General features: G+C 41.7%; 1 protein-coding gene across 1 annotated transcript in view; it reads left to right on the forward strand.

Moving 5' to 3' along the window:
- Nucleotides 1-13,189, forward strand: part of MAP3K21 (mitogen-activated protein kinase kinase kinase 21) — a 104,506-nt gene that overhangs the window by 39,133 nt on the left and 52,184 nt on the right. Inside the window, exons 2-4 of the mRNA XM_030886190.2 lie at nucleotides 2,645-2,828; nucleotides 8,301-8,449; nucleotides 9,755-9,930. Coding sequence (XP_030742050.2) covers nucleotides 2,645-2,828; nucleotides 8,301-8,449; nucleotides 9,755-9,930 — 509 coding nt within the window. The remainder of the gene's footprint in view (nucleotides 1-2,644; nucleotides 2,829-8,300; nucleotides 8,450-9,754; nucleotides 9,931-13,189) is intronic.

Here is a 13,189-nt window from a genome sequence, read left to right on the forward strand (position 1 = left end):
GGGGGGGGGGCGGGGGTTCAGAGCAGAGACCCAAAACCATCTGTAGACAATGGGACATCCCCTCACAGAAGGGTCACAAGGAAGGGATGAGTCAACCAGGGCTCTGCATAGCACCGATGAAACACATAATATTCCTATGGTTCTTTGAGGCATCCTTACCCCCCACTATCATGACCCCAGTTCTGCCTTTCAGTTCTGGCTAGACTGGAACATGTACACTGGTACAGATAAGAGCTCATGACACACATGGAATCCAGGTCAGATAAACCCCTCAGAAACAGAAATGGGAGTAGTGATACCAGGAGAGTGGAGGGAAGGTGTGGGGAGGAAGGAGGAACCAATCCCAGTGATCAACACATAACACCCTCCCCCAGGGGGATAAACAACAGAAACGTGGGTGAAGGAAGACAGCAGTCGGTCAGTGTAAGACATGAAAATAATAATTTATAACTTGTGAAGGGGTCATGAGGGTGGGTGGAGGGGAAGGAAGGGGGAAAAGAGGAGCTGATACCAAGGGTTCAAATAGAAAGCAAATGTTTAGAAAATAATGATGGCAACATATGTACAAAATATGCTTGATACAATTGATGTACGGGTTGTTATAAGAGCTATAAGGGTCCCCAATAAAATGATGTTTTAAAAGTATATAAATAAAATTTTGAAAATATAATAATTAATACATTGTACTTTACAAGTTCTATAATGGAGACAGGAAGAAAGCTATGTAACTCTAGAAATGTGTTCCCACTGCTATGAGTTGATTCTGACCCATAGCGACTTTGTTGGACAGAGTAGAACTGCTCATGTGGGTTTCTAAGCCTGTAACTCTTTACAGGAATTGAAAGCTTCCTCTTTCTCTCACAGAGCAACGGGTGGTTTCAAACTGCTGACCTTGCAGTTAGCAACCCAACACATAACCACCACACTACCAGAGCTTCTCCTGTGACTCTAGAGGAGGGAATAATTTCCTTTGCTTTGGTGATTTGAAAAGTATCATTGAGAAGGTAACACCTGAACTAGATGGTTATATGCATGCCAGTCTGGTTTCAGCGGAGGAAGCTCACTTATTGAAGGCTACAGTGTAGTTTGGAAAGGTTGCTGTGCAAATACAGAGGCTCATGATCATCCAAGGATCGTGATGTGGACGTTACCCTCAACTAAAGGATATAATGGAAGGGTTTTTTTTTTAGTGTTTATTTAATATAACTTTTGATGATGTTTTCCCCCAATGGTTTGATTGAGATATAATTCACATGTTATACACTTCTATAGTTCAGTTGTATTTTAAAAGTTTTATATATATATATATATGTATATATGTATATATATATAACCACAATCAGTTCTAGTGCATCCTCCCATATTTATCATTTGCTCCCCAATCTCCTCAACCCCCCTCCCACCATATCCCTGATAAGCTAGTATATCAATTATTGTCTCAATACATCCTTCCCTTCTGTGCTTCATAAACTGAGGAACAGAACAAAAAAGAGAGAATGGAGATAGTATATTAAAATAGCAATAAGCCAGAGAGAAAACCTCTGTTGAGAAACAAGCAAAAAAATATATTTAAACAGAATACTTGATGCATCAAGAGGGAGGTCAAATGATCAGGTATCATATTAGACCATAGTTCTATCCACCATAAGCAAGTTTACAATAATCTCTGTCTGAAGGCAAAGCTGGTCGAGTCCCTCAACTGCTTAGAGGGCATCTGCCAGAGGCTTAATCCCCAAGGGGACGTGGTAGGTGGGTTTGGCGCTCCCACTGACCTCTACAACCTTTAAGCTTTTATACCTTTCCCTCTATCATATTGGGATTTTGTTTTGGGTCATTTTAGGATCACACGCCTGGTGTGCTTCTTCCATGTGGACTTAGTTGACGCCTCACTTAGATGGCTGCTTGTTTGAATAAAAGATTTTAAGACCCCAGACGCTATTCTACGCAGGAGCTGGGCACCATCTGGTTTCCTCCCCGCACATTGCTGTAGCACCTTGACCTTCAGTGATCTTTTCTGGAAGGGGACTGTCAGAGCAAGGCCGGGGCATAAGAACTAAAGAAAGGTTCATGACCTGGGGCTAGAATTAAGTGGTTACCCTGAATCGTGTCAGTCTCTGGGTCTCTGGTTCACTTTAGAGATCTCATAATCATTTTATGATAAAGAACATTATCTATCATCCCCCTGGGGCATAAGGCAATTCCCTTGATAGCTTCTCACTTTATCCCACATCTAGAATTTAACATACTGCTGAGAAAAGGAGGTTATGCAAGTATAGCCCCAGGGGAAAGTAGGAGTAAATTTTTTTTGAAGAAAACATTTTTTTTCCCTCGTAGGTAAACCTTCACGGACTTAGAACACTCCAGTGCTAACTTGAATTGTCTCTGGACAATTCAAAACACACACATACAGTCCCTGTAACTTTTAGCACTGATGAACCTCTAAACATGAACCGTATTCAAGGTCGTTACGAGAGATGCTTAGGAAATAAGATAAAATAGTAAAATATAAGCCCGTCGCATTTACTCTGTCAACCACACTGGCAGTTATGTTTTCATGTGGGGAAAGAAAGTGATTTGCGAATTAAAATAATAGTGAATCATCCCACGATAGTAAACTAATATCCCATTTGGGATTTTCCTTTAGTTTTGCTCCTGGAGAAGATAGAGCGGGATGATGACATCTGGAATAAAACATTGAAGATTACGGATTTCGGGCTCGCAAGGGAGTGGCACAGGACTACCGAAATGAGTGCTGCTGGCACCTATGCGTGGATGGCGCCCGAAGTCATCAAGTGCTCCCTGTTTTCTAAAGGAAGTGATGTCTGGAGGTAAGCAAGCTCCGTTGACCTTGTGTCTGCAAATACTTGCAGAAACTGGCTGCTCTGTTTCATTTAAATGAACCCCCCCCCCCCCTGCCCCGGTACTCAGTAATTTGGGGCATTTGCCTTTTTGAAGAAGGGTGGGGTTTTGGGGGGGTTAGGGGAGGCTGGGTTTTTTTGCCTTTCTGAAGAAGGTTTTTTATTAGGGAGGGGGTTGCTTTTTTCTGGTTTTGACCAAAACATGGGACAGGAAAATGTGCCTGTTCAATCTAAAGTTTGAGAAAATGGTTTTCATTTGTGTTGATGCCAACGCTGAGGTTTTTTTAAGTCCTGCCAATGAGTATGTTTTGGTCATATAAAATACCAAAGTTCATAAGTGAAACAGGCCATTCGTTTAAGAATTTGACTTTAAGACTAAGCATTATCAAAATACATAATGAATCCATTTTAAGATTAGAATAATAAATTTGGAGGCTATTTATAATTATGTGAAATTATATCTTATACAAAAGTAGAAGAGAATCAGTAGGTCAACAACAACAGCAAAAACTTCTAAAATCAGCCAGCTGTGCCCTCAAAGCCATCTACTGATTGGAGATCTCTCAAATTCCATTCACTTGTAGTTTATTCTCATTTTTATAAAGCTTGATTATCTTTCACTAAAGGAAGAAAATTAGAAGATTTGGAAGGGAAGATAAACTAGTAGTAATAAAAAATAATAGCCAAAAGCAAACTAGGTGGGGCGGGGGAGGCATAATATACTATGAAAAAGACTAACAACACTAATCTCAGGGACTACATAGTTATGCAGGCAAAATACCCCTATTTATCTCCAGAATGCATTGATCTAATAAAACATCCGAGAGTCTGTGGCAGTGACTGTCAACTTGCAAAGGGGTGCAGTCTAGCCTGTCAATCAGGTGGCAGCTTGATGACCTCCTTTGGAAGCACCAAGGACATAAATAGCTCTAGCTCTCTGGAGGCAGGACACAGAGACTCCCTGTGAGACATTCCTGTTGACAAGCCACATGGAGCTATGCTGACAAATCCAGAGCCCTGGAACCGGAAGAACCATATGGAGACCCATGGCAGTGCTGAGATGCTTCTACCACCACTGGATCCACAAGACTTTCTACCCACTGACCTGTGATCTTCCTGCATGCAGCATCATTGCATGGCTGCGTGAGTCTAAAAAGGAATGTATGGACTAGTATCGGACATATGGGGTAATATTGGACTTAAGGACTTGATCTGGACAGGGCTGGGGTGTTTTCTTAATGTACAATTGCTCTTTGATATAAAGTTCTCTCTTATACACATATGAGGGTCTCCCTGGATTTGGTTCTCTGGTCAACCCTGACTAACACAGACTCATAGCTTGTCAGGAGGGTCATCTATATGCTAGAAATGATAGACTGGAACAGAAAATGAGTATCGATTAACAGGCTTTATTTGGAAAACAGGACCTGTGGATTTCTCCCAGACTAGAAGGGAGAGCAAAGAGGCAGAGCGAAGAGGTTGGAGAAACAGAAGTATCAGAGTAGCCAGGGGCAAGAGCAAGCAAGAGGGAGATCCGGGCCAGAAGGGGAAACAAAGACAGCACCACTAATCTACCCTCGGGACTGTGGTCGATAAGTAGGTTTGGGAAGGCTCTGTCTATCTGCTCCTGATTGGCAAGTTTGAGGAGGGGGAGGGGGCACATAAATTCTGACAAGCACAGGAATCTGGCGTCCTTGGGAAGATGGAGGGGTGAAGAGAATCATGGGAAGGAGATGCTCGTAATGGCCAGATGCTGCTCCACGCACAGCTGGACCTTACTCTGAACAGCCCATACTATTGTTTTATACTCTTCCCATTAAAAAGTTCCACTCACATACCATGGCTTTGTTCTATAGCCTACTTTGGTGAGTAGGGGTACTCACTGCATCAAGTTAATTCCGACTCATAATGACCCTATAGAACAGAGTGGAACCACCCCTGTAGGTTTCCCAGACGAAAATTTTACAGGAATAGAAAGTTACATCTCTCAGAGGAGAGATATACTTGGTCCTTGGCTCTGTGCAAGAAAGAATTCATGCCAAAGCCTGGGTTGTGATCCAAGTGAGTTTTATGAGAGTTAGAAGAAGCTTCAGGTTTATACAGGCACCCGCAAGGCTCCTCACCAACATGCAGCCTCCTTAGAAGGAGGTGAGGAGAGTGTAAGAGGCCTGGTAGGGTGTGACCAAGGGTAATATAACCAAGAGGAATTACTGAAACCCACATGAAGGCTGAGCATGATAGTGGGACAAGAGGAAAGTCAAAGGAAATAGAGGAAAGAGCTAGGAGGCAAAGGGCATTTATAGAGGTCTAAATAAAGGCATGTACATGTGTAAATATATTTATATATGAGGATGTGGAAATAGATCTATGTGCATATATACATAGATTTAGTATTTAGGTAGCAGATGGACATTGGGCCTCCACTCAAGTACTCCCTCAATGCAAGAATACTTTGTTCTATTAAACTGGCATTCTATGATGCTCACCTTCCTGACACAACCGCTGAAGAGAAAGCGGGTGCATAAGCAAATGTGAAGAAAGCTGATGGAGCCTGGCTATCAAAAGATACAGCATCTGGGGTCTTAAAGGCTTGAAGGTAAACAAGCAGCCATCTAGCTCAGAAGCAACAAAGCCCACATGGAAGAAGCACACCAGCCTGTGTGACCATGAGGTGCCGAAGGGATCAGGTATCAGGCATCAGAACAAAAAATCATATTGTGAATGAGGGGGAGTGCGGACTAGAGACCCAAAGCCCATCTGTAGGCAACTGGACATCCCCGAGGAAGAGAGGAGCCAGTCAGGGTGCCGGGTAGCAACGATGAAACATACAACTTTTCTATAGTTCCTAAATGCTTCCTTCCCCCTCCCCCCCACTATCATGATCCCAACTCCACATTACAAATCTGGCTGAACCAGAGGATATACACTGGTACAGATAGGAACTGGAAACACAGGGAAGCCAGGACAGATGATCCCTTCAGGACCAATGATGAGAGTGGCGATACCAGGAAGGTAGAAGGAGGGTGGGTTGGAGAGGGGGAACTGATTACAAGGATCTACATGTGACCTCCTCCCTGGGGAACAGACAGCAGAAAAGTGGGTGAAGGGAGATGTCAGACAGTGTAAGATATGACAAAATAATGTATAAATTATCAAGGTTCCATGAGGGAGTGGGGAGCGGGGAGGAAGTGGGAAAAATGAGCTGATGCCAGGGGCTTAAGTGGAGAGCAAATATTTTGAGAATAGTGAGGGCAATGAATGTACAAATGTGCTTTACACAATTGATGTATGTCTGGATTGTGATAAGAGTTGTATGAGCCCCTAATAAAATGATTTAAAGAAAGAAGGAACCATGGACTGCCCAAGTACAAACAAATCTATTGAAAAAAAATATGGCCAGAGTGCTCCTTCGAGGCAAGGATGATGACACTTCATTTTATAGACTTTGGACATGTTGTCAGGAGAAACCAGTCCCTGGAGGATAGCATACTAGGTCCCTGGAGGGACAGTCAAAAAGAGATGGATTGACAGAGCGGCTGCAACAATGGGCTCAAACGTGAGGAACAATTGTGAGGATGGGGCAAAACATGGGCATGTTTTGTTCTGTTGTGCATGGGGTTGCTATGGGTTGGAACTGATTTGATGGCACTTAAGGCCCCTCTGGGCACAATCTGTTGTGTCCTAAATTCTTTTCTATGACTTCAGCACATAGTCTAGGCTCTATATGATTTGGTGGCACTTGATGGAGAGGCCTTTACATTTATTATATCCAGGTGTGGCATGAGCCTGGAATCCAAATAGTTGTCGAGCTCTGTGGAGAGTGGAACTTCACATGTAAGGCTTTTAAGGTTGTATTCACGTCATGGAAGATTGGAGAAGAATCAAATGAGACTCATGGAGTCTGCATCCAAATTTCAATAATATGTTGCTACTATTCTGACTTCTGTTGGTTGTCCTTAAATAAGTAGTTCCTTTTCCTTTTGCACACCTTCTCTGATATCTTTAATACAATACTTGAAGTATAAGAGAAGAATTTTTTTTTAAAAGAGAGAAATGAAAATTAAGATGCTTCACTAAATCTAGAACATTATTTAAACTTAATATTATCGAGGTTTTAAAGGATTTGGATATGAATAGAACTTACTGTTTATATTAATTGAATTAAAAATAGAAGAAAGTATGTATTACAGGTCTATTTTTTTTTCTTTTATTTTTTTTTTAGGTCTATTTTTATGCTCAGATTTGCTAAATTAAATTTTGGGTTCCTTAAAATTATCATGTGTCATGAATTTGGTCATTCAGTTTCATCTTAAAAATCCCTTTAGGAACAAGAGAAATTCATTCTGAAAATCTCTGTGTTATGTGTTCGCTTGTCTTGTTTGTAATTGTCTTTACCTCTGAAGAACTCCAGAAGCAATATCAGTGATTCCTGCATCCCATCTGCACTGCTGACACCTGGCATTCTTCATTCTAATTGCTGGAGAAATGCTATGTTCTACCAGCTTGCTAAGCTCAAAAGCCTCCATTGATTTCTTTTGCTGGTTACTGTAATCAATATAATGGAAACTTTAGAAACACAGGCCCTAACCCCCTCCCAGGGGGACGGACAACAGAAAAGTAGGTGAAAGGAGACATTGGTCAGTGTAAGACATGAAAAAATAATAATAATTTATAAATTATCAAGGGTTCATGGGGGAGGGTAGAGGAGGGAGGGGAAAAAATGAGAAGCCAATAACCAAGGGCTCAAAAATAAAAAAATATCCAAGGGCTCCAGTAGAAAGAAAATGTTTTGAGAATGATAAGGGCAAAAAATGTACAGATGTGCTTGACACAATGGATGTATGGATGTATGGATTATGATAAGAGCTGTACAAGCTCCCAAAAAAAATGATTTAAAAAAACCCAAACAAACCGCATGCCCTAAAATATAGAGGTAAGGCCAGAAAGATGGAACAATTTCAAAAACTTTTTAAATGTTTTCTCAGCCCTATGGTGTGTAACATGAGATTTCTTTGTGGCCGGGTTAATATCTTAATAGCCCCCAAATGTCCTTATCTTACCGTGGAAAAATGTGAAGAAACAGATTCTTTTGATAAGTCTTACCCAAATCGTCACATTACTATTAACATGTGGACTGACTCAGATGGTTTGATTGCGTTTTGTACTGCATCTAAGCTTTCCTTACCCACTAGGTAATTTTAGTTCCTACCCACCGTGACTGTGTACCTGGTTTCCAGAAGGGGCTTTGCATGTGTTGACAGCCGACCAGAGGAGCACACTTGTCATATTAGGGCAATAGCCACTTATGGACTTTGCTAGAAGAGAAAGGATTGTATTATTAGCCGTGAAATTAAAGTAATAATGAAGTTATTCTGCCCATTAGGCCATAAGGAAAAGACAGCATGGGACTCATTTTAACTTTATGAAAAACTTGCCTTATAGTTATGGAGTGCTGTTGTGGGAACTGCTCACAGGAGAAGCTCCCTATCGGGGCATCGACAGTCTTGCTGTGGCTTACGGGGTGGCCGTCAATAAGCTTACTCTGCCCATTCCATCTACCTGTCCTGAGCCATTTGCTAAGCTAATGAAAGGTAATTGTGTAAGCTCTGTAGTCGTGTCTTGGTGGGGGGTAAGTGCAAAGCCATCAACCAAAAGCAGTAGTTTCTGTGATTCTAACTTCCACCTACTTTTTGGTAATTATACTTCGCCTTTGATCTAAGATACGAGGTTAAGTTTTTATGCACTCATTCAAAATTCACTGCCATCGAGTCAATTCGGGCTCACGGCCACCCCATAGGTCAGGGTAGAGTTGCTCAGATAGGTTTCTGCGACCCTGTTAACTGCTCGTGGAAGCAGAAAGCCCCCGCTGACGTCAAGTTTAGAGCCCAACGCATAACCACTATGCCACCAGGGTTCCTTAAAAGCAGTCCACTTTTATGAATGACTCATTTATGCATAAAAACTCAACTGAGTGTTAATCGTAACCAAGTACAATGGTGGAGTCCAAGCATACTATTCAATTGACTCCAGACCCACTGCTTTAAATTTCATCTGTTTGTTTATTTTTTACACGGAGCAAAATTTAATAAACACTTTGCATCAATCACAAAGCGGCCTGCTCAGGAAGACGTGGCTCATGTAATGTTTTACAAACATAAGCGTTTTACAGTCTGGGTCCTTTCTCAAATGACCAACTCATTGATTTTGTAAGCAAGCTCCACGTTTTGCTTCATGAGGCTATTTCTTAGAAAGTCTCTTGTGCCTATGGCGTTTCAGAGACTTTAGCTTTCTTGGATTATAGAACCCTGGACCACTAAATCATCTGCCCGGGAAAAATTAGGCCTTTCCAATCCAGTGTAACACATGAAATCCATGCACTGTGGTCATCTATTAAGTGCAATATAATAGTGACAACAGCAGCCTCATTTAATAGTAATGTCCATGCATGTCTTTAACTGAGACACTGTATCAAATCATTAAACATCATCAATAGGTTCTTAAAAAAATCTTCAGTAGACATATGCAGCATGGACCTGGGGTTTGTGGAGGTCTCGTATTGTAGTGGTTATGTGTTGGATTTGGATCGGCATGGTTGGCAGTTAGAACCCCCCCAGCAGCTCTGCAGGAGAAAGACTAGGCTTTCTACTCCTCATGTAAACAGTTACACTCTCGGAGACCCAGCGTGGGGCTTGGGAGTGGGGGGAGTGGGGGGGGGGTGCGTGAGAGTCTCTGTGAATCAGCATTGGCTCGATGGCAGTGAGTTTTTTTGGGGGGGGAGGGTTGTTTTTGTAATGCTAAGTAGAAAATATTTCCATCTAAAACATGTCTTAGGGTGTATCTTGGAGATCATTTAAATTATGCTGAGAGATGGGATTAATGATTTTGGTTTATTTTAGAATGCTGGGAACAAGACCCTCATATTCGTCCATCGTTTGCCTTAATTCTGGAACAACTGACTGCTATTGAGGGAGCTGTTATGACTGAATTGCCTCAAGAATCTTTTCATTCGTTGCAAGATGACTGGAAACTGGAAATTCAACAAATGTTTGATGAGTTGAGAACAAAGGAAAAGGTGAGGGGTGTGTGTGTGTGTGCGCGCGCGCGCGCGCGTAAATAATATGTTATTGTGTCTGGGTAATGAGTAACGTGTCAGGTGTAGTTCCTATGCAGCATTCTCTACACAAAATGTTCAGCGACATTAGACACTGGTTACATCCTTTTCACGCTTTGCTTAGTCTCATTATATCCAGTCCGGTTGCTTAGTTTCTATTCATCTGCTCCCCTTTACGTTCTCATCGTTGTTTTGAAATGTAATTGTTGACCGTTGGGTCTCATATAGTGACTTTTTAAAGGAGTGCCATACTTTCCGATGTTACTCATTACTTTTCAGCCAACTCGTGGTGTATCTACGAGGTGGCCTCAAGGGTTAGTTTGGGCTCAAAGTTTGAAGAATATCTCAGGGCAGCGGCCTTGGGGCGCCCTCCGGCCAGTGCAGTAAGGCTGGTGAGAATGGTCTGTGTGGTGGCGCCAGTTCTTCTGGCCTCGGAGTGGATTCGACAGCAGTTTGTTTAGACTAGTCTAGACTGTTTCTTCTAGACACATTGGTTTTTCTGAATGTTTCCCAGCTCTCTGTCAATGTATTGCGGCAACCATTGTTGGATAATCTTCCACAAAATTTTACTTTCATGTGATATCAGTGATATTGTTTTATAATTTGAGCGTTCTGTTGAGTCACCTTTCTTTGAAATAGGTACAAGTATAGATCTCTTCCAAATATTTGGTCATAGTTTAGTGAGTGTTCTTAGTGCTTCAACAGCTTGTTGAAGGATTTCCGTTAGTAATCCGTCAAATCCTGTAGCCTTGGTTTTGGCTAATGCCTTCAGTGCAGCTTGGACTTCTTCATTCGGTACCATTGGTTCTTGATCATATGCTACCTCTTGAAATGGTTGAATGCCAAGTCGTTCTTTTGGATACAGTGACTCTGTGTATTCTTCTGTCTTCTTTTGATGCTTCATTCAGTATTTGAAGCAAAGAATCTCTCCATATTGCAACTCAAAGCTTGGGTTTTCCTTGAGTTCTTTCAGTTTCAGATATGAGAATGTGGTTTTCCCGTTTGGTTTTCTAACTCTAGGTCTTTGCATGTTTCATGATAATACTTTGTTTTCTTACGCTGCCCTTTGAAAGCTCCCTTTCAGCTCTTTGACTTCACCATGTCTTCTGTTTACCTTAGCTACTTTATGGTGAAGGGCAAGTTTCAGAGTTCCTATTGACATCCTGTTTGGTCTTTTCTTCCTTTTCTGCCTTTTTCATCACCGTTTGCTTTCTTCGTGTGTCATTAATGTTCAGTGCTTCAAATCTGTTCTTGAAATGTGCACAAAATGCAGGTGGGATATATTCAATATCGTATTTTGGCTCTCTTGGACTTCGTTTAATTTCCTTCTGCTTTAACCATCCCTCCACTTTACTAAGCACGATGCCCTTCTCCAGGGACTGGTTTCCCTGACATGTCAAGATATAAGATGATGTCTGCCATCTTTGCCTCATAGGAGCACTCTGACTGTACTTCTAAGACAGATCACTTTGTCATTTAGCAGCCCATGGTTGTGTCAGGCCAGGTTGACGTAGAGAAACAAATCCAGAGACACTCATATATGTATAAGAGCTTTCTATCATAGATTAATTGTATATTAATGATACATCCCTGCCCAATCCAGATCAAGTCCATAAGTCTGATTTTAGACCATAAGTCCCATACTGGTCCATAAATCCCTCTTCATACTCACACAGCCCATGCAATGATGCAAAACGCAAGAAGGTCACAGGCCAGTGGGTGAAAAGTCTGGTGGATCCAATAGCGGTAGAAGCAGCACTGGCCTTGTACAGGTCCCTATTGCTCAGGTCTCAGTGCGGCTCCACATGGCTTGTCAACAGGAAGGTGAAACAGAGAGGAAAGTTTCCAGAAACCTCATGAGAAGGCCTCGCCCATTAGGAAGCACCATCAGGCTGTGGTCTGACTGACAGGCTAACCTCTAGCCCTACAGTTATTTACCAAGTTGACATGAAATGATGTAACTACCACAATGATATTTTCTATATTCTTCCCCAGCACCACAATCGAAATGCATCAGTTCTTACTCTTCCTTATTCAAAGCCTGACTTCCGTGTGCATATGAGGCAATTGAAAAGAGCCTGGCTTCGATCAGGTGCTTCTTAGTCCTCAAAGTAGCACCCTTGGGTGTTCAATATTCTAAAAAAGTCTGTGCAGCTCATTTTGCCTGTTGCCGTGCGTCTTTTGCTCTCTTGACTGCTGCTCCCATGAGCGTTAATTGTGGATTTAAGCAAGATGAACTTCAACCTTTTCTCCATATACCTTGCTGTTCCCTATTGATCCTTATGAGGATTTTGTTCTTTTAATGTGTATGTTAAACAAATTATCAGAGACGCTGGAATAGATGAAGAACAGTGCAGCATTAAGATTGAAGGAAGGCTTATTAACAACCACACAGATGACTTAGCCTTGAGGAAGACCGGATGCATTACCTGATGAATATCAAGGGTTGTAGCTTTCGGTATGGATTATAAAGTCACTAGTCTTAGAAAATCGTATCATGTGATCTCCTGCTTCATTTCTGTCACCAAGGCTGTGTTTTCCAACCACTGTTCCTTCTTCTGTTTCCAACTTGTGCATTTCAAATACCAATAATTATCAGTGTATCTTGATTGCTTGTTTGGTCAATTTCAGACTGAAGATGTTGGTAAAAGCCTTCAATTTCTTCATCACTAGCTCTAGGGTTCGGTGCATAAATTTGAATAACATTGTATTGTTCGGATTTCCTTGCATGAAGCCAGACATTATCTTTTCACAGACCGCTTTGTACGTCAAGACGGATCCTGAAATGTCCTTTCTGACGGTGATTGCAACACTTGAATCTGTCAACTATATGATTTTCTGATGCCAATGGCCAATACCAGTCTATTTCAGCTCATTAATGCCTAGGGTATGACCTTTATGTGGTCCATTTCATTTTTTTATTAAAGATCATTTTATTGGGGGCTCTTATAGCTCTTACAACAATCCATACATCAATTGTATCAAGCATATTTGTACATATGTTGCCATCATAATTTTCTAAACATTTACTTTCTATTTGAGCCCTTGGTATCAACTCCTCATTTTCCCCTCCATCCCCTCTTTCCACCCCCCCACCCCACCCCCCCGTGACCCCTTGATAAATTATAAATTATTATTTTCATATCTTATGCTGACCACTGTCTCCCTTCACCCACTTTTCTGTTGTGTATTCACTAGGGAGGGGGTTATATGTAGATAC

The sequence above is a fragment of the Echinops telfairi genome, unplaced genomic scaffold (assembly GCF_000313985.2).
Source record: "Echinops telfairi isolate 266 unplaced genomic scaffold, ASM31398v2 ScPeMD7_655;HRSCAF=1070, whole genome shotgun sequence".
NCBI classification, from domain to species: domain Eukaryota; kingdom Metazoa; phylum Chordata; class Mammalia; order Afrosoricida; family Tenrecidae; genus Echinops; species Echinops telfairi.